This window comes from Marmota monax, unplaced genomic scaffold (assembly GCF_021218885.2).
Source record: "Marmota monax isolate L192 unplaced genomic scaffold, Marmota_monax_Labrador192_F-V1.1 WCK01_AAM20220418_F8-fsc00147, whole genome shotgun sequence".
NCBI classification, from domain to species: domain Eukaryota; kingdom Metazoa; phylum Chordata; class Mammalia; order Rodentia; family Sciuridae; genus Marmota; species Marmota monax.
The window spans coordinates 1951840-1973559 of record NW_026693552.1 but is presented as its reverse complement, the minus strand read 5'-3'; the positions used below and the strand labels follow the sequence as shown (position 1 = coordinate 1973559).

The following is a 21720-nucleotide window of genomic DNA, read 5'->3' as shown; positions in this document are numbered from 1 at the left end:
TTAGGCAGGCGTCTTTGCAAATGCTTTAATTTATACCTCAAAAAAGCCACTTTTTGAATGAATATATCTTCAACATAGTTCTCCACAGTTCCGTGAAGTCTTATTTTTCCCCCACTTGGCTACTATAATTTCCTTAGGTTTCCTTTTTACTCCCAAAATAATATGACTTAAACAATCATTGGTTAAAAAATTGATGTCTTCTCTTATTATTTAAAAAAGTGTGGATATTAAATTTTCTTAAGTAAACAATGCAACATTTTAAAACTAACTGTCACTATTATATGTATTAATTTATTTTACACCCAGGAGTGCAGTCCTTGTGTATAGTGCTTCTTTTCTTTATATAAGGTGCCTCTCCATCCTCATTCCTTCTACTAATAGGTTTTATGCCACTGGGAAGGTAGGTTAACATGTAGCCCAGACTAAACCAATTTTTTTCCTGGGTTATTCTGGGGAAACAAATTCCTTTTTTTCTCTTGTGTCAGTGTTGTTACAACAAGCCCAAGGCTTCCAGTGGTCATGTTCCTCTACATTGAGAAATTCCACAACAACAAGAAAGAACAGAGACTATTTACAGAGACAATTAGGGCTGAAAAACAGAATCCACACACAGTCCATATCTTGTGTCTTATCTTCCTTAAGGTCAGCTTTACCCTCTGGTTGATTAGGTAAGTCAATAGACAATCTTTTTCTTTATTGCTTATGTTCCTTTGTCTATACTAATAAATGGTACAATCTGAAAGCTGAAAAATGAATTCTTAAATATAAATTATTGTGCTTAAAAATTGTTAGCATGACCATTGCTTAAGGCCTAAAAGCCATATTCATCTTCTTCTATCCCAGCAAAATGCCTGCTACATGGTAGATACTTGATAAATAATAGTTGGATTAATTAATAAAAAAAGAGCTTAATGTAATATAGGACACTATGGTTATATTAACCAATGTTATATAAAATCCTAAGACTTCTTGATAGTAGAGGTTTTTTTCTTATGCATTTAAATCATAAATATTATAACTTCCTATCTTAAGCCAGGGTTCTCAGACTTTACAATTATCTTTCATCATATTATTGAGCAGTACCAAAGTTTAAGAGCATGTGAATTTGAATAATAATTCAAATACAAACAGCTTTAGTTTACATATTTGTAAGGATGGCCTTAGGCCTCAGACTAAGCAACTCCATTTTAAAATTCCAGTTTGAAACCTGCAGTCTCACTAGGTACACCTAAGGAGCCCTCCAGTATGGCCCTCAGGCACAAACAAGTCACTTCTCCCCACCCTGAAAAACTCAGAGTGAAGTCTCTGGCATGTTACCCTTGCCCTGATAAGAGTGAGAAGCAAGAAAATCAGGGTGGGGACCACCAGACCAGATACTTTAATCTCAGGATGAATGATATCACTGAGAAATTTGGTAGCAGCTAATAGGGATTAAAGGGACGGTCAGAAGCTCCAAAATTTAGTATAAATGATGGAGCAAATGAACAGACATTCAGCCAACTAACACTGATGCACTCAAGCCTGAGAGCCTGGTGAGGACCTGGACTGACATCCCAACTCTTCTCATCTGCCTGATCCTCTGTGTTGTTCTCACCTCTCTCAAGCTCTACAACAGTCTCTTGACTCTGGTGAGAAAAGGACTTCTCCCTATAACCCTCTCCTCAGCCATCTATCAACTCTACTCCAGGTTCCTGACCCGATCACAGTGGTCTGAGTGAGTGTGCATCTGCTGGAGTTAGAGCCTAGGGCTTGAGACTTTTGATCTGACACTTGAGCTTAGCACGCAAAGGGAATGTGCATCATGAGCCTGTCATGATTAAGTGTGTTTGCAGTGCTTAGGATTAATCTAGAATTGTTTGCTGTGGATTGATTGTGCCTATTGCAGTGCCTAGCATTCAGGATTGTCATTTTCTTGATTAAGAACCTATAGAGTGAAATTGTATTGAGCGATTTGAGTGAATAAAGCATTGAAAAGGGCAGAGGCACATGGACATTATTTCTCCCCCTCGACTGAATAAGTCGCACCTTTCGCCCATCATGACAATATTCCAGATAGAAATCACCAATTGTATTGATTTGGAAATTTTTAAATGTAAAGAATTATAATTACATTTTTAAATATAAACTATTTACCACATTTTTTTGTGTGTGTACTTCTGGGACTTTGACAGGGCATCTCACATGTCAGGCAAGCACTCTACCATTTAACTACCCCTGAACACCCATATTTCCCTTTATAACTGCATTATTTTCTACCTTCGTGTAGACGAAGTTCTCAGGAAATTAGATGGATATTTTCAAGCCTCTTATATGTCATTCACAAGCAAATTAAAATATCAAAAAAGATGGCAAAGTTCTAATTGTTGAGCAAAAAAATGTTCTAAAATTAGTATAGCATAAGTTAAAAGCAGAAGGGCCCTCTATTTACATAAAAGTAGCATTTTATTCAAATTAGAACATTTATAATAATTACATCTTCCTAATATAGAAGAGAGATACAAATCTGGAACCATGCCCATCTCTCTCTAATGAATTAAAGTTGCTTAAAATACTGAGGGATATAGCAATCAGATTTTTTTTATTCCTAAAAAAGACAATGATCATTATGTTTATTGGGAACAAATAAATTAGTTGGTTTCAATCATTGAGAATTCATATAATGACATTGTTAATTATCTTCCATTGTAATATGTAAGTCACTTAATTGTGCAACCCACTTTAAACATAAAGTTTTTTTTTTTCTTTTTTTCTTAATGTTACTATGGATTCAACCCTGGGTTGAATCCATAGTAACATAACCTAGGCAAGTATCCTGTAACTGAGCTACATCCCATCCTCTTAATAGTATTTTATACAATCTGCAGTTTGCATCTTTTTACCCTATTGTTGAACCTATTTTAAACAAAGAATTTCTTGACAAACGTATATTACCCATAAAATATCATAGCCATCTATAGTCTATGATAATAAGAGCTAGTATCATTTAAAGCTCTTTAAATTCATAACTCTGAGGTAGCATATTAATATTGTTCTTTTTCTGAATAAATATTGAGTTAAGGCCATCTTAAGAGACTTCTCCAAAGTGTATTTTGTTGCTGTTGAGCAAAATAAATACTCAGACCTAAGTGTTCTGTATCAAAATTCAGTGCTCTTTTTTAAAACATTATAGATCCTCTTTGATTTTTCTATATCTGTGAGTATACTAAAATTTTACCTTCTAAACAATCCATGAATAAAATAAATTTTAGATAATGATGAGAGTTCCAAACCATCTTTGACCCCATTCTTGTCCTGTTCTTAAATTTTTGCTCAAATACAATTATCGCTCCCAATGTCTTGGCCAGGTCTTTCATTTATTTTCATTAATGAATCATTATTCCAAGTATATTTAATGCTTCCATGAAGCATTTGTCTCCTAGCACATGACTGTATTCCGTCAATATCTAGCAAGTGCTCTGGTATCAGGGATTCTTGCCAGCTACCTACAGCCAGGCAGGTGCCTTACTTGTATCACAGCTGTGACATGATATTTGAGTTAAAAGAATTATAGAGTGTTGAATATAATAGGTAAAGGCTGTTGATGAATAATTTTGATAATGTAGGCATTTCCTCTCTGATAAGATGTAATTCATCATTAGTTTTATTCCTTTGAAAGATTCTGATTTTCCTGAGTTTTATTCTCACTATCCATGTGTGTATGAATTTCAGATATACATATCAAAATTTATATACACACATACACACACACACACATATATATATATATATATATATATATATATATATATGCATATGTGTGTGTGTGTGATATTTCATAAGGGACCCTTGCAAGCTAAGCTTAGAGAAGATTCATTATTTTCTTAAATATATTTTATGAAACATATTTATGAAACTTTAATTCAATTGAAGGTATATTTATTACTGCTTTAGATTGTTTTCCTAGCTGAAAAATAAAAATTACCATTTTGTCTTTTCAACAACATTATTGTACACGTACCATGAGGCAGATACTGGATTATATCAAATGCCTTTGCTATGTCTTCTTTTGAGATTGCTTACTCGTTTTTCTTTGATCAAGCTGTTTTCTTGTTATTGAGTCAAATTCCTCATGTATTTTTGGATATCAAATCATTGTACCAGATGTATGATTTATATATATTTTCTCCCAATTCATTGGTTGTCTACCCTTTCTTTATTGCACCCTTGGTTTTGCAAAGCCTATTTAGTTTAATGTAAACATATTTGTCTGCTTCTGGTTTTGCTGTTTTTGCTTTGGGACTCGTATCCCAAAACTAAAATGCAGTTTTGACTCCCTGTCTAAAGAAATAAAAGTTGTTTAGGAGAATGTTTGGAGATTTTGGTTATTTTCTATTGTTTGACTCCTAAATGATTAGCTTTTTCCCCTCTAATTCTGTTGGCAATTTAGTCTTCTGAAAGACTAAAAATTTAGTCAGAGAAAATTTTTGAATAATTTTTCTCATTTTATATTTGATTTCAAAGCTCACTGCTATTTTTTCAATGTATTATTTTTCCATTCAACATTTTGTTCAACCTCCTATTGACTTGTGTGTCTTCAAGAAATTTTCAACAAGGATCATGTATTCATTCACCATTTTCCAGTTAATGATATCCCAATTTTCTTCTATCACTCTACTTGCTCTCCTACCTTTATTCTAAATGCTTCTATTTAGGGTCAACTACATTCTTCACTCTGTGAGTACCAGCATGTAATTTAGGACTGGCAAATCAGAGGACCACCATAGCAATCCAGAAATGGATTATAACAAGAGTCTTCAATGTGCTTCTGCCAGAGCTATTTTCAAAAAATAAAAATAAAAACTCCTCTCTGTCTCTCCAGACCATGTGAAAATTAAACCAACCAACCCAACAAAGATGAGGCAGGCATATGGAGGGAAACAATGATCTTTAAAATTCCCCTTACATATGAAGCTAATTTGATTGCCTTCTCTGCAACTTAAAGCATACAAATCAATTATTATTGTGCATTTCCCTAGTCTCTGCATATTTTGTACCCCACACTTTAGTGGACCATTAATAAAAATTTAGGGTCTCATTTTTTCTTAAATATATGAAGGTGGTAGTGTATTACCAAAGGCGTTTAAAGCCACTACTCTCTCTGTAGTCTTCCCAAAAGGTTTTTTAAAATTCTTTTTCGTTGTAGTCAGACACAATACCCGTATTTTATTTATTTATTTTTATGTGATGCTGAGGACCGAACCCAGCACCTCACACATACTAGGCGAGCACTCTACCACTGAGCCACAACCCCAGTCCCCCAAAGAATTCTTAACCAAAGAAATAGACTCATACTGGTAGCTTTATGAAGAAACTGGAGGGCAAGAAGGAGATTTCAGCTCTACATAAATACTCCTAGTCCCTTACTTGTTAGAGCTAAATTTACAAGTCTCAATCTAATCAACAAGATTAGAATAGAAATTGAATATACTTGGAACCAAAAGTACAAAATATTTTATTAGAAATTTATGTAGAGTGAGGTTATTTGGATAAATCACAGTATAAGCTTTATGTGATGGTTCTAGGCAGTCTTGCCACATTGGGATGGAGTTTGATTCAGATGGTAGATAAGGTTAAATAAGGTTATGAAAAATGTTTTATTTGAATTTCTGTTTTTTATAAGTTTTATAAAATTAATTTAACAGAATTGTTTTTGAAAAAGCAGAGTAAGCTCATCTCCCAGAGAGTTTTCTCAGTTAACTGGCATGACATGTTCTACATAATACTGCCCTACAGCTATAAATAGAGTGTAAGATAACAAAATAGATTGGTACTCCTATTCTGATATCCTTCAAGCCCTAGGAACACATTTGTAACAATAATTTTGTTTGAGTTTTTATTTTTATATTATTAATATAAGTAAATTAGAACACTTTTTTTTTTTTTTACCAACTCTATAGAGCCAGTAAATAGTTTCCCCAATGGATAACACACACACACACACACACCCATTTATTAATCCCAATTACAAGTCAGTGCCTCTTCTAAATGTCCAAAATAAAAATATACACTAGTAAACACACAAGTGAAATACAAACATATGGATATGGCAACAGAAGTTATACGGGTTAGAGAAGGCTGCAGTTGGAAGCTGAGGGTGTAGAAAGATCATTTCTACTAGAGTAGCACAGAGTGGGGCTTTGCATATTCACTAAAGATATAAATGGAACCTCTATGGGAATGTTGTCTAAGCAGAAAGAAGCTTTTTTGTATTTTATGCTGTGCTGATGACACAAGAACCTTATAATTCCACCCGGGTCATTACAGTGCCATTTGGCAACTCAACCTCATCCTTTTCCAAGAAGGTTATCACACCTTCTGCAACATACTTAAGTATCCCACTCTTGCTCTTTAAAAATACATAAACTGCAGATCCATGTAGAAGTAGAAACCTAATCAAATGGGCTTTTCAAGTACCTTCAGTTGCCCTGTGACTGTGGTCCATTCATTGATACATAGCGAATCTCCACATACCCTCCACCCACCAACACTATCCATTTCTGTGGGAAAGTTTCTCATGAAATGCTATCAGGTACTTTAATTCCTTTCATAAACTATCATTCTTTAATAAAAGGGAGTAATATTTTGACAAATGGTTTATATAACTATGCTCCTTAGCAGTGGGCAAATATTTTTGTTCAGCAAGAAAATTCATCTACCCTTACCTACCAATCTGTTTCCTTGATTGTTCCCCAGCATGGAGGGCTGGTAAACAAACATTTTCATTATTTTTAGTTCCATTTATGCATGTAAGCTCACAAACAGACGCACATACACACACACACACACACACACACACACACAACTTTGCTTTCAAAAGAAAACATAATTACCTTTCTTCCACCGGTTTGAAAATTTTAGGCAATCTGGGTTCTTTGTGCAGAAATATTTTAGGATATTGTGCCATAAATGCCTCATGAGTTGCTAACATACTGTGAGAACTCCACCTTTAAAAAGAGAGAAATTGAAGTGTAAATATTCAACAAATTTCAGAGCTTTCACTTAGTACATACCAATTAATTCTATATCAAAATATTAAACTAAGCTTTCTTAAGACTTTGATTTCTATAATTAATACTATTAATTCTGCTACTGTTACAGATAATAAAAATCCCTCCAAAATGCTTCACATTTACATATACACTACTGGAAAATATATGTGAGTCTTTGCGATGATTTTTGAAAATTCCTTATACTGTATTTTTAGATCTGAAATAAAGCATTATTTGGTGAAAATATTAGCATTTCCCCACTTCAGAAGATCACTGAAATCATCTGGCATGTCTTTGATAAATAAAGATTTCTGATTCATTTCCTGAGGAATAATAAACTCTTAACAGTAGAGGCCAGGTGGCCTTCTGTATTTTCAGTATCCTCCTCCTTTCTGAGCATGGTGGAGCACATCTGTAACCCCAATGACACTGGAGTCTGAGGCAGTAGGATGGCTAATTCAAGACCAGCTTCAGTAACTTAGCAAGATGCTGTCTCAAAAAATTTAAAAAGGCTGGGGATTTAGCTCAGTGGCAAAGTTCTCTTGGGTTCAATCCCCAATAACAAACAAACAATAAAAATAAATAAATTCTCCTCCAAATGTACATTACATTGTGGCCATATTTTGAAAACATTAAAAGTGCCAGTAAACAAGAAATATAGCCAATTATTATTAAATGTTAGGTAATGACACTTGTTTCTGGAAAATCTGTATCAATTTTCAATTGACAATTATCATGAAATGTTTTTTAAAATGGTAAACATTCATTATGACAGCTTATTTCAATAATTAGCAAACATGATCATACTTTGAATTGAACACTGACAAACATCTTAGTCAATATTTGCATCATGGCAATGAATACGAAAGTCCTCAAGAGAAGTTTTCTTAATATATTGTCAATATAAGTAATAACACATTCAAAAATATTTATAACACCATTTTTTCCCTCTTGGCTAACGTTCCTGAAATACCATATTGATACTTTATACAAGATAAATGTCATACACTTTAAGAATCTTATTGATCTTAATTGATTCAAACAATAAAATGTGGATGTGATTTAGGAGGACATCATACTCTTTAATTCCTTTTCTCACTCTACAAAGATAGATTGATCAAGTATCTACTCTTTAAATCTGACCACTCAGTTCCATGTAGATTTTGGAAAATTCACAAAGATTTTGGAAATTCACATTCTATAATCACCTATTTTACATATCCTTTTTTATTAAGTACTTGTTATATTCCAAACAAGGATCTTTGCCACAATCTGGCTGGGCACAATTCAGGAGCCACTTGTCAAAAGAAACGAACTTTATTTTTAGAACACACGCCACACCACACAGCTCTTCAGGAAAACCCTCAGAGCCCAACTGCCACCACCAGCTTCCCACAAGCCTCTCAACCTCCCCCACTCCTCCTGCTCTTGAGGCCGATAGGCTGGGTCTTGTGGGCGTAACCAAAAAAAGTCCCGCAATGAGCAGCTCTGTGGTCTGAAAGGGTGGGGAAACAGCCCAATGAGCATCACCACAGAGGAGCCAATCAGCTGGCAGCTGGAAGTTTGCTGGGGCCCCTTTGGCTGTGGCTCTCAACAGATCTTTATAACAATTTTTCTCATTGCATATTTATACAACCTAATAATGTTGACACATTTTATTGCTCATTGTACACATAAAGAAACTGCAACCCTAATAATTGACCTAATTCATATGAAAAAGAGGTGGAAGACACAGAATCCAAATGAGAATGGAATTGACTCATAACCTCTGGGATATACTGTTCTCAATCAAAACTGTTAGTTCCTGCTATATTCCAGGCACTATTTTAGGCAGTTTATATGTAGCAGGTCATTTAATTCTTGCACACTTATATTAGCTAGATAATGCAAACACTTTCATTTTAGACATGAAGAAACTGAGACCCAAAGAAGTATTGAGGTCTTTCTATCTACATGCAGTCCATGCTACAAGTCTTGAAATCTTATAATAATCTGTGATTTAGATAGATCTTGTAGCTAAAAACTTTATACCAAAATACTGAGACTTTTAATCTTGTCATTTTCTATGTGTATGCCTAAACTTCCACTTTTGCCCAATCCTTGAGAATCTCCAAGATGTGGTAGCTGGTGCACATGAACCTAGTGTTTGTGACCTGGGTCATCAAAGGTAGTGCATCTAAGAAGTGAGATATGTGGAAGGCTGACATGGAAGAGTGACATACTGCAACTACAGAGGACATGATTGTCAGAGTGAATTCCTAAGTGTTCCATGATGCTAATGTCTATGTCACAAAAATGCAATTCAGCAGTCTACTTTCATGTTTTGAACACCTTATATTCAGGGATCTCAAAATTCAATGCTGAAAGTGCCCAAGTAGGTATAATAAGGTGGGCACTGTGGTAAACTGAAAAGAGCATGTCCCCAAAGAGTGTATCATGGCCTTAATGTTAAAAGATCATTTTTAATGTACTGAGAGAAGTCCAACAGGGTCAGATCCTCTGGTTTTTTTTTTTTTTTTTTTAACAGAAACTAGAAATCTGAACTCTTATATAAAAATTTCTGATTTTGAAATATTGGTTACTGCTGTTCCCTCCAAAACAAAATGAAACAAAACTTCATATGTTGAAACCCCATCCCCTAATGTGACTGTGTAGATCCCCTAACTGGAAGGGAAGGTGAAAAATGTAGTTTAGCTCAGGAAGAAAAAGACTCAGTTTGGGGAGATACAGAGAAGTTTTTGAGATAGATATAAACATCAGTGACTATTAGAACTGAAATCATTCTTATTATTTAGACATATAGCTATCATGTCATGGATTTAAAAAATGAGGCATACAAAGTTTAAATGACATGCCTATGTTGATATAAAGTAGAAAAATTAGTACAAAACTCTAGGTTGTCTTGACTCCAAGGCTACAGTTGCTCCATTTCTCAAAAAAGGCACATTCTAATGAAGAAGGCAAGAAGTAACAACACAGGTCACCCAGTTAGGGAATCCTATCAAGGACATTAACTTGTGTCCCCTCTACTGACCAAGCCTAAGCATAGTAGGTAAATTCATAGCTGAGTTATAGTCAAAGTAATTTGAAAGAGAGGAAACTCTCACTCCCTAACCTAACTGCCCATCAAAAGTTCCCCTTATGACATAAGAAAGAAACTTCCTATTAAATTAAGCCACTGAGATTTAGAATATTTCTAGTTATTCTAACAGTATTTCTTCAACATCCCATTCTGTTCTTCTCACAGATCAGAGAACATAATAAGATCTTAATAAAATGTTTATTGATTAATTACATTTATAGGTTGACCCTGAGGCAACATACATTTTTTTTATTTTAAATTAAGCAAGCCATAAAAGTTTAATCTTTTTCACTGCTTAAGGATTGTTTCCTTCTCGATTTTTAATGAATATTGCAACATCTACATATTTATTTGATAAAATGAAAAGAAACATGTCATTCTTTTATGACAGGTGCACTTTGACACAAATCAGGCTGAGTACATATACATACATAGCTCCATAATGGTTCTCATATTTTCCCTATGAGTTGAAGAAAAATACGTTGGATTGTTACAGAGCATTTAACATTACGCCTTCAACCTAAATGCATTTAATCGGCAGTCTTTCCAAATAGTAACACTACAAAGTATCACTCTGCCCAGTGTTCTCTATACTTATTTTAATTTCTTTGGAAATGTGTTTGGTTATGAACTCATAATTGTAGTTATGTATAAAATTAATATAATTATACATAAAACAGAGAACCAGGTGAGAATAAATATTGAAAATCTGTTCCTTTGAAAGAACACTTGCTAAAACAGGAAGAGATGGCTGCTTCCTCAAATGCACAAACACCAATGGGAGAACACAAAGATTGCAAAGGATTAGGGAAAGTCAGGCATGGTAGTATACACCCGTAATCCCAGAGATTCAGGAGGCTGAGGCAGGAGAATCACAAGTTCAAGGCTAGACTCAGAAACTTAGGGAACCTAAGCAACTTGGCAAAGACCTTGTTTCAAAATAAAAGACAAAAAGATCTGGGGATGAAGTTCAGTGGTAAAGTGCCCCTGGGTTAAAAGCCTAGTATCAAAAGAAAAACAAAAACCTGAAAAAGGATCAAGGAAATATGACACAACCAAAGTAAACTAATAAAGCTTCACTTCTTCATCCCAAAGAAGAAAAGGTCTATCTAATCAGAGGACCAAAACAAAAAGAGAATGATAAAGTCCTATGCATATTGTAAACATTGAGGATGTGGCTCTATGTAGAGCACTGAGTGGCATGTTTAAAGCCCATGACTCAATCCCTAGCACTGCCAAGAAGAGAAAAAAAATGACATGAAAAGCCATCAAGAGAACCAATATTTTCATAATAGGATTTTGAGGAGGAGAAGGAGAAAGAAAAAGGACCAAAAAAAAAAAAAAAACATACTTAAATAAATATTGACAGAAAATTTTCCAAGTCCAGGGAAAGATGTGAATATCCAGGCACAAAAAACTTAAGAGAACTCCAATCAATAATCAAGAATCATCATAATCAGACTATCAAAAATCAATGACAAAGAAAGAACATTGAAAGAAGAAAGATATAAGAAACATATCACATAAAGAGAGTTCCATAATCTGTCAGTGAATTTCTAAGCAGAAACCCTAAAAAACAGAAGAGAGTAAGATAATATAGGTGAAAGAAAGAAATTCAGCCAATCAGGAATACCTGGAAAAGCTGTCCTTCAGAAATGAGGGAAAAGAAAAAGAAACTTTTCCAGACAAACTAAAGCTAAGGTAATTCATCACCAATAACCCTATTGTACTGGCATTGCTAAAGGGATGATTTTTAAGCTGAAATGAAAGACAACTAATTAATAACATAAAACATTTTGGAAGTACAAAACAATAAAATAAATAATGCACAGTCAAATTCAGAATATTTTAGTAAAGACAATATGTAAATTAATTCTATCTTTATTGTGAAGGTTAAAAGGCAAACTGTGAAAAACAACCAAAGCTATATAATAAATTTTTAAAGGACACAAATTACAAAAAGATGCAAATTTTTACATCCAAATCATAAAATGTGAGGTAGTAAAAACATTGAGTTTAAATGTGTGATTAAAGTTAAGTTTTGTTATCTTGAAAAAGCTTGCTAGAAGTATAAGATGTTTTATGTGAGCCTCATAGTAACCACAAAACTAAAATCTGTATTTCTTGCACAAAACTTACAAAAGAAAGGATTCAAAGCATACCACCACTTCAGAAAACCACAAAGGAAAGCAGAAAGAGAGGAAAAAAGAAACAAGATAAATAACCAGAAAACAAATTACAAAATTTCAATAAGAAATCCTAACTTATCAATAATTACCTGGAAAAAAATGTATTAAATTCCCCAACCAAAAAGCATACAGTGGTTGAATGAATAAAAACAAAAACAAGACCCAACCATAGCATGCTCATAAGAAACTCATTTTTCTAGTAAGGATACACAAACTGAAAGTGAAAAGATGGAAAAAGATATTTCATGCAAATGGATATGTTATAAAGAGTAGGAATATATATGTTTATACCAGACAAAATATGTTACATCTACAACTGTAAAAATCCAAAAAGGTCATTGTAGAACAAAAAAAGGGATCAATCCGTAAAGCAATTATTAAATGATTTGAAGGGATAGATTTAAACATAATTAATAATAGGAGGATTAAGAACCCTACTTTCAACAATGGACAAAATTTAATAAGTAAATATTGAATAGTTTACACCTAACATAAAAAGCACATGGGTAAGGTTCCTACTGAATTTTTCATTTCAATGGACCAAACATACATACATAGAACATTCCACCCAAAAGCAACTGAATACACATTCTTTTCTCAAGTACATATAAAAAATTCTTCAGATCATATTTTAAACCACAAAACAAATTCTAATTTAAGAGCACTGAAATAACATTTAGTATCTTTTCTGATCACAATGGCATGAGATAGAAGAAATCTTTGGAAATTCCCAATATGTGGATAACAAACAACATGCTCTTGAAAGACCCATGAGTCAAAGAAGAATTCAAAAGACAAATCAAAAACTAACCTGAGACAAATGAAAATATAAATACAATATATCAATCTTATTGCATGTAGCAAATGTACATCTAAGAGGTAAGTTTATAGTAATAAATAACCTATATCAGAAACAGATCTCAAATAATCTGACATTATATCTCAAGGAACTAGACAAGTAAAACTCAGGCCAAAATTAGTAAATGACTTCATAAGTGAATGCTTCTGAACATGTAAAACAATAATGCCAGTCATTCTCAAACTCTTCCAAAAAGTTGAAATAAAGAAAATACTTTTGAACTTGCTTTATAAGGCCAAGATATTTTGATACAAGCTCAAAGAAAGATACTATAAAGCAAAGAAAATTACAGGCCAACTAACAAGCCAAATTCAAAAAACTGGAGATGAGGTGATATTTATCACTGGGACGCAAGGATGGCTCAACAGGCAAATCAAACAATGTGTTACACTACATTAACATAATGAATTATAAAGAGTATGACTATCTTAATAGATGCACACAAAGCATTTCACACAAATTAACATCCTTTCATGAAAATAACTTTCAATAGATTAGGTATAGAAAGAATGTGCCTCAAGACTACAACTAATATCATCACTCATCAGTGAAAAGTTGAGAGCCTTTCCTCTAAGTTCAGGAACAAAACAAGGATGCCCATGCTCACTACTTATTTTCAGCAAATACTAAAAGATCTATCCAGAGACGTTAGGCAAAATAAAGAAATAAAATGCAATCAAATAGGAAACCAAGAGTTCTGTCTCTGTTTGCAAAAGACATGATCTTATATATTGAAAACATTAAACACCAAAAAATTGTCAGGATTGATAAATTACTTCAGTAAATTGTTAGGATTGATAAATTACTTCAGTAAAGTTACTGGGTATAAAAATCAATGTAAAACAATAAGTAGAATTATGGACACTATATGGTTTAGATATTAGGTGCCTCCCCCTCCAGAAGTTCATGTGTTAGACAATGTAAGAAAGTTTGGGAGTGAAATGATTGGGATATGAGAGTCTTAACTTAATCAGTGCATTAATCTAGTTGAATGGATTAACTAATCATAGGCAGGTACAGTGTGGCTGGAAGAGCTAAGTCATTGGGAACATTCCTTTGGGGCATATATTTTGTCCCTAGTGAGTGAAGTAGTTTCTCTCTGCTTCCTAGTTCTATGTCATGAGCTGCTGTATTCAGGCTCACTCTCCCACCATAATGTTCTCGGGCCAAGAAAAATGGAATGAAACCTCAGAAACCATGAGCTCCAAAATAAACTTTTCCTCCTGTAATTGTTCTTGTTAGGTCTTATGTTCACTGCAGCAAAAAAAAAAAAAAAATAGTAGATAAAAATATACACTTAAAATAACTATCGAAACAGAAATCAAGAAAATAATCCCATTTACAATTAACAACAAAAAATAATACATATAAATTGCACCAAGATTTGAAAGATCTGTATACTGAGACTATGAAATATTGATAAGTTCCAAACAAACAAATGGAATGATTTTACACTTTCATGAGAAAATATTGTTAAAATGTCCATACTATTCAAAATGATCTACAGATTCAATGCAATCCCTGTCAAAATACACAGAAATATTTTAAAATCCTAAAATTTGTACACAACCACAAAACCACAAAAGATTCTAAATAAACAAAGCAGTCTTTAGCAAAAGACAAAGCTGGAGGCATCATACACAGATTTCAAAATATAATTCTATTATGATTAAAAACACACTGATAGAAAAACAAAGATGTGAACCAATGGAACAGAAAGAACAGAAATAAAACTCTCACATTTGCAATCAATTGATTTTCAACAAAAATTCTGGGTTCACACAGTGGGCAAAGGACAGTCTGTTCAATAGCTGATGTTGGGAAAATTGAATATCCAACTGTAGAAAAATTAAATTGGATCCTTATCTCACTATATGCAAAATTCAATCCAAAACATATTCAATTCTTAAACACATAAGACTTGAAATATAATATAAAGTTACTAGGAGAAAAGATGGGGGAAAGATTCATGACATTTGTCTGGGCATTAATTTTTAATGGAAACATGGGCAAAAATGTAACAATAAACAAATGAAATGCATCAAACTATAAAGCTTCTATATAATCAAGGGAACAATAAACAGTGAAGAACAACCTACAACAATGGAAGAAAATATTTGAAAACCATACATCTGATAAGGAGTTAATATTCAAATATAGAAAGAAAACAGCTCAATAGCAATAAAACAAATAATCTCATTATAAAATGAAAAGATATTTCTCAAAATAAAACAAAATGAAAGGTCTATGGGCCCATAAAAATTGCTGGATATTTCAAATTAATAGGGAAAGTCAGATTAAAGCCACAACAAGAGATTACCATACACCAGTTAGAATGGCTATCACTATCAAAAGACAAAAGATAATAAATGTTGGTGAAAATGTGGAAAAAAGGGAAGTTTTATACATTGTTGGTGGTAATGCAAATCAGTAAAGCCACTTTGGAAAACAGTATGGAGTTTCCTCAAAAACTAAAGAAAGAATTACCATATGACTCAGGAATCCCATTTCTCTATATCTACCCAGAGGAACTGAAATCTATTCATCTAAGATGTATCTGCATTCTCATATTCATTGGAGCATTATTCACAATAATGCTCAATATATAATTGATAATGAATAAATTATAAACACACACAGAAACACACACACAAACACACAATGAAATTCCATTCAGCCTTAAAAAGAATGAAATTCTATTATTTGCAATGAAGTGGATAAAGGAAGGGAAATTATGCTAAATAAATAAATAAATAAACCAGGCAAGAAAGTAAAACAAAACAACAACAACAAAAATCAACACATGATCACATTCACATATACAATCAAAAAAATTCTAAGTCATACAGATAGAGAGTAGAATGATGCTCACTCACTAGCAGTTAAGGGTGAGTTCAGGAGAGAAAAAGACTGAGGAGATATTAAGTTTCAGTTAGACAAGGGGAAGAATTGTTGAGAACTATTGCACAGCAGGATAACTTTAGTTAATAATAAGAGAATAAATTTCAAAAGTCTAACCACAAAAAAAACTAAGTCAGTTTATGGATAATTCGATTAGCCTGATTAAATCATTCTACATTGTTCAGGTTGAGCATCTGTTATCTGAAATGCTTAAAACCAGAAATGCTTTAGCTTTCAGATTTTTTTTCAGATATTGGAATATTTGGAAATATTTTGGGAATGGTACCCAAGTTTGAACACAAAATTTACTTATATCTCACATACACTTCATATACATAGCCTGAATTTTCCACTTGTTGTGTCCTGTTGGCATTCAAAAAGCTTCAGATTTTGGAGCATTTTCAGATTTTTTATTTCTGTATAAGAAATGCTCAACCTGTATACATACTTCAAAATATCAAATTTACTACATAATGTTTATGGTTTTTCAATTTAAAATATGTTAAATAATGAGCTTTTAGATAACATTAAAAATATCACACTATAAATCTTATCCTAACATATTTATAATCAATACAGATTGAAAACCTGTGAATAATTTTACAGTCAGCAAGAGGATATTTATTTCTACTGACCACCAAAATGAAATTCAATTCAAAACATTGAACTCTGTGCTAAATGTCAAGAGATTGGAAGAAATAAGACATATAAAACCTCTTGCCATTATGGAGCTTAGAGTGAACTTGGGATAAAATGTCTTGCATCGAAGAATTTAGAAATCCAATATGATATCATCCTCCCTTCTATTTTTTTATTTTACCACTGATTAAAAAAAAGTTCCATGAAAATATCCAAATCTATTACCTTTTATTCTGATAATAGAAACTTTAAAAAAATATCAAAACCAATGCCTCTTATGAGTTTTTTGTATAAAAAAAAATTCAAATCTTGAAACATTTAAGTGAAATCAGCCTTCCTATTTTTACAATAGGGGAAACATATTTCATTGGTCATTTTGAATACATAATACATGAAGAAATAATATGAAGGAATACCTTTTTTTCTTAAACTTCTCTGAAATCTGTTAAAATCACTTGATAACTTTATAATTCTGAAGGGCTTAAAATAACTTATATGAGTGTATTTCTGCTAAATTGCCTAAATAGGTCTTAAGGGGGAGAAAGGATGCAAATTGCCAAGCCTTCATTAATGTGTTATATTTTCTCATTCTAAATACATGTTCATTTTCATATCTAATTTTGTGTTTGTGTCTTTATATTCTTTTTCTGAATTAACTGCATAAAACCCATATATAGATACTCTAAGGCATGTGCTTTCAGGCTCTAGGCATCTGAGTACCTCAAAAGGTCACATCCTAGAAATTCATGGAGATTTAAATCTGAAAGAGAATGCACTATTAAACGTGCAACTTAACTAACAGAGGCAGTCAGGCAGGACAAGCAGACTGAGCCGACTCCGTGATTATCTGATGAGAGAACTCTGCCTGGGAGGGATTTTCCAACCCAGAAAAAAAGACTGATACAATGTGTTTTGAATGGATATTTTGGCAGGTCCAGATCTAGATGCTACCATCTTTCTTATTATGATCCCCCTTAAGGAAAAAAAGAATCCAGAAACATGTTGAAAAATGAAATGTGTCTGGGACAGAGAGCAAAAGGAAAAAGAGACATTCATTCAAGAACCTTTAACTAGTTTCTTCTGCCTTAAAGGACGGACTAGCATATAAAATAGGTTAAAATTTGGATAAGCTTTTGTAAATAACAATAATTAAAATCATATATCTAGAACCCTATGTTTCAATTAGTGTTTACCTACATTAACTCATTTAATAGTCCTGTAAATCTTTTGAAATGAATCTTTTTTTTTTTCCTCCAAATTTCAACAAATGAGAAAACTGAAGCAAAGGGAAATGAACTAACCAGTTCACACAGCAAGTGAGTGGCTGGGCCAGGGTTCTCACCAGGTTCCTGACTCTGGATTGCATGTACCTACTTTTTCACCCTGTGCTGAAAGATACCGGGAATGAGGACAGAGCAATGTACAGGAAACAAACAAAAGCCATCACTTCGGGTAGCAATCCAGGTAATAGCAAAGAACAAAGGCCATCTTTCCTTTCTCTGAATAAAGAATTAATTGGAAGAGAGATGAAAATATAAAAATAATTTGAAGTGGCTAAGGGGGTGTGGCTTAGAGATTTTTAAAATAGAGAAAAACTAGAACCCAAGGCCTTTCATCAATAGTCCCATAAAGATGAGGCAAGATCCTTCTCCCCAGAGAAGGTAGGTGGGGAGAGGGCTGACAGAGAGAGACAGAAGAAAACAAAACCAGTTTTATAATTTCCAAAGTCCAATTAGGGGAAGGAGTTGGCACAAAATAGTCTTTTTTAAATTATTTCTTCAAGTATTGCACATCTTAGGAATTCTGAGCCTCAAACTGTGATATTTCCTCATCCTCTGGCTCCTGTATATTTCAGCTAGACATCCCTTTACACTGCTCAGGTACTTATTTCACTCAATATTTGTGTTTTCAACCATTTAAGGCTTTTTTTTTCCTTATGACTGCTTTTTAAGTACTAAAAAGGGCCCAGCTAGGGATGAGTTATGCTGGCTTCACACTAAATTGTTTCCTTAAAATATGATATATATATTCTGGCCCTTCAATCTAGAGAAACAACCTCCAGGTTTTCAAATGTTTTTATCTGTGTGGTAAATCAGGTACCTGTGAGAGTCAGCAATGCTTTATTACTATACTTTATCCATAAAACAAGCATATTTGTATTCATTTCAACGACAGAAAAAGAAATGCAAGAATAACTTACTGGCCATATTTTCCTCTAATGCAGCATAATACATCCAACTGACCATAATTAATGTTCTTAGGCATTTTTAAGCCTGCAAAAAAAAAACCCAATTAAAAATGTGAGTAATTTTCTATAATCTTATTAACCAAGTGTGTAAATAGAGTTTAATTGCAAACATTCATCGTAATAAAAAATTCAATGACTATGGCAGTGAAGTATTAACAGTCTTTGATACACAAACAGAACTGAATAGGATGGTTAAAGTGAGGATAGAATTTAATCTTTTTATTGATGGCAAATGTGGTCTGGCAATTTTTAATTCGAGTAAATGATAAGTTTTATGTGTCATATAATGTCATTCCTCTAAAAGTAAGCCTTCCAGAAATTCTTTCCAATACCTTTAATATGAACTGGTTCCAGACATGAACCACACATGAACTCTTCCAGTCATGACAATTCAGAGTTTTCTTGATATTTTATATTTCTGAATTTCTTTTATCAATATAGGCCTAGTCAATTCTATTCAGGCCTCCCTCTTTGACTGGCCCTCTTCAGAGCACCATCCTGTCTCTGAAAGCAGTTTAAAATTCCTTCTGAAATTCAAATAGAAGCAAATCACAAATGACTCCCTAAGAAAAATAGTAATCATAGCCAAGAAGCAATTTGTGATTCTTTTTCAGGGACAGAATGAGCTGACATCCTCCAAATGAAATGGAAAGGGAGAGAGTGTTAAGTGTAGTAAGCATCTTTACAATGGTGGACACTCATGTCCCAGGTCCTCTGGTTACTCCATAAGAATGAGAGCAGTTAGAAACATTGTTAAACAGAAAGCAGTAATAAATGCTAGATTTTGCATGGTATTCCTTCCCTTAGTGGAAAGTTATTGATAAAATCACTGGCTTAATGCATTCCTAAAAGTTTTTAAAAGGTATTCAGTGACCTTATTCTAATTATGAGGAATTGGAACTTGACATATACAAGTTTACCCATTTCAATGTCAGTTTCCTGAAAAATGAAATTATACTTAAGCCCTTTGTGACCTAAAAAATAGTCAGCAATAACATATACTGCTCACTAAATATGAAAATGAAATAAGATAAATTTAAGCAGGAAATTTCTTGCTATTCACATATATCATAACTTTTAATACCCTTGAAAATACTAATTATACAATTTAGGTGTTTTCCTACTGCACATTACTCAGTTAAATCTGAAAAAAACAAAAAAATTACCTAATTGTTTTTTAGCATCATATGGAATCATTTATTTTAAATGAGTCAATTTGTACCTTATAGAAAAAATATTTTAACATATATAATATTTTATATCAGAAATATTACTAAAACATTAATGTTAGTAGACTTTTAAGAATATAAACTAGGAAGACATTTGTGTAAAGTATTTAATTACTCCATTTTCCTGGTGTAGTTCAAGAATAGGGTCAGTAATCGCTCCAGTAAGTGATGTGGATGAGAGATGAAACTGGTGCCACAGAAATTTGTGGAAAAAAGTCAAGATTTGAGAAATTCTAACCACAAAAAGGGGGCTTTAAAAAAACAAATATCTCCCAGGTGCAGTGGTACACACCTGTAATCCCAGTGTCTCAGGAGGCTGAGGTAGGAAGACTGTGAGTTCAAAGCCAGCCTCAGTAACTTAGCAAGGCCCTAGCAACTCAGTGAGATCCTGTATCTAATAAAGTATAAAAAATGGTGAGGTTTGTGGTTAAGTGCCCCTGGATTCAATCCCTAGTAATTTTTTAAAAAAGAAGAAAAATAAAACACAAAACAACAAAACCAAATATTCGTCATCCTTCAGTTGAAGCAGCTTACAAAAAAATGAGAATCATAAAAAAAAAGATTCTAAGAATTGCTAGGAAAGAATATATAAATTAAATACCACTTTGCTTTTTATTTTCTATTTATTTGCTTTTTGTTTGCATGAGAAAAACGACAGTTATCAAAGCCAAATCTCCATGACAGAGTTAGAACAGCCTAGTAAACTCAAAAACAGCGTGGGCTATATATGGCATTCAAGGCCCAGTAGAACATTTTAAGTCATCAAAAAGTTTCTTCTTTAATTCATCAAAAAATGTCTGATTCTCAGTCCTGAGAGGTATTTGTCAGAGGGGTCTTTATATGAAGAGTGTCAACAACCCAATGGACAGTGTCTTTGAAAGCAGATTCATTGAAAAGAAAAAAGCCAAAAGGTTTCAACAAGAAATGGTAACTGTGTAGACCAGAGCTGAGCTTTTCCAGGGATCCAACGTAATACAGGGATAAAGTTTAAAGAATTTCAAAGAGTACAAAGTTTACATTTGTTTTACTGTCTTACTTTCCCCTCATGAATATGCCTTAACCCAGCTTTTGACAGAAGCAGAGAGGGCTTAACCCTAGAACAGAGTTTAAATCAAGGATTTTGTCCAGAGTTAAGTGTGAAAGAGGATTAGAAGCTGACATGAAAGGGTGGTTACAAATTAATCCTACACTAGAAATCAATTGTGTAATTAAAGAGCCAGTTATCTTTATTGATATAAGGCCCACTGCACATTATCAAAACAGAAAAACAAAATTCCAATGTGTTATCTGAGTGGTACATAGATGATCTTTTGTTTACAATTGGTAATGCTTGTTCAGAGTAAATTTATTTTCATTTTGAGTAGTATGATAAATTGCATAAGCTTGTCATGGGAGTTATAAAATTTTTGTTTAAAATGCTTTTATGATGATAACTAAAGTCAGCAAAATTGTATAAAGAAATTCTGTTAATAAGTATATTTTAACTGTTCTTGTAACAAAACAAGAGTAACTATGTGAGTGATAGCTGTTGACCTATCTTACTAG

The 21720-nt window shown here is 33.1% G+C and overlaps 1 protein-coding gene across 1 annotated transcript in view; it reads right to left on the bottom strand.

The window, feature by feature from the left end:
* Nucleotides 1-21720, bottom strand: part of Cnbd1 (cyclic nucleotide binding domain containing 1) — a 403883-nt gene that overhangs the window by 363687 nt on the left and 18476 nt on the right. Inside the window, exons 2-3 of the mRNA XM_046458653.1 lie at nt 18899-18971; nt 6870-6977 (exon numbers count right to left, since the gene is read on the bottom strand). Coding sequence (XP_046314609.1) covers nt 6870-6977; nt 18899-18971 — 181 coding nt within the window. The remainder of the gene's footprint in view (nt 1-6869; nt 6978-18898; nt 18972-21720) is intronic.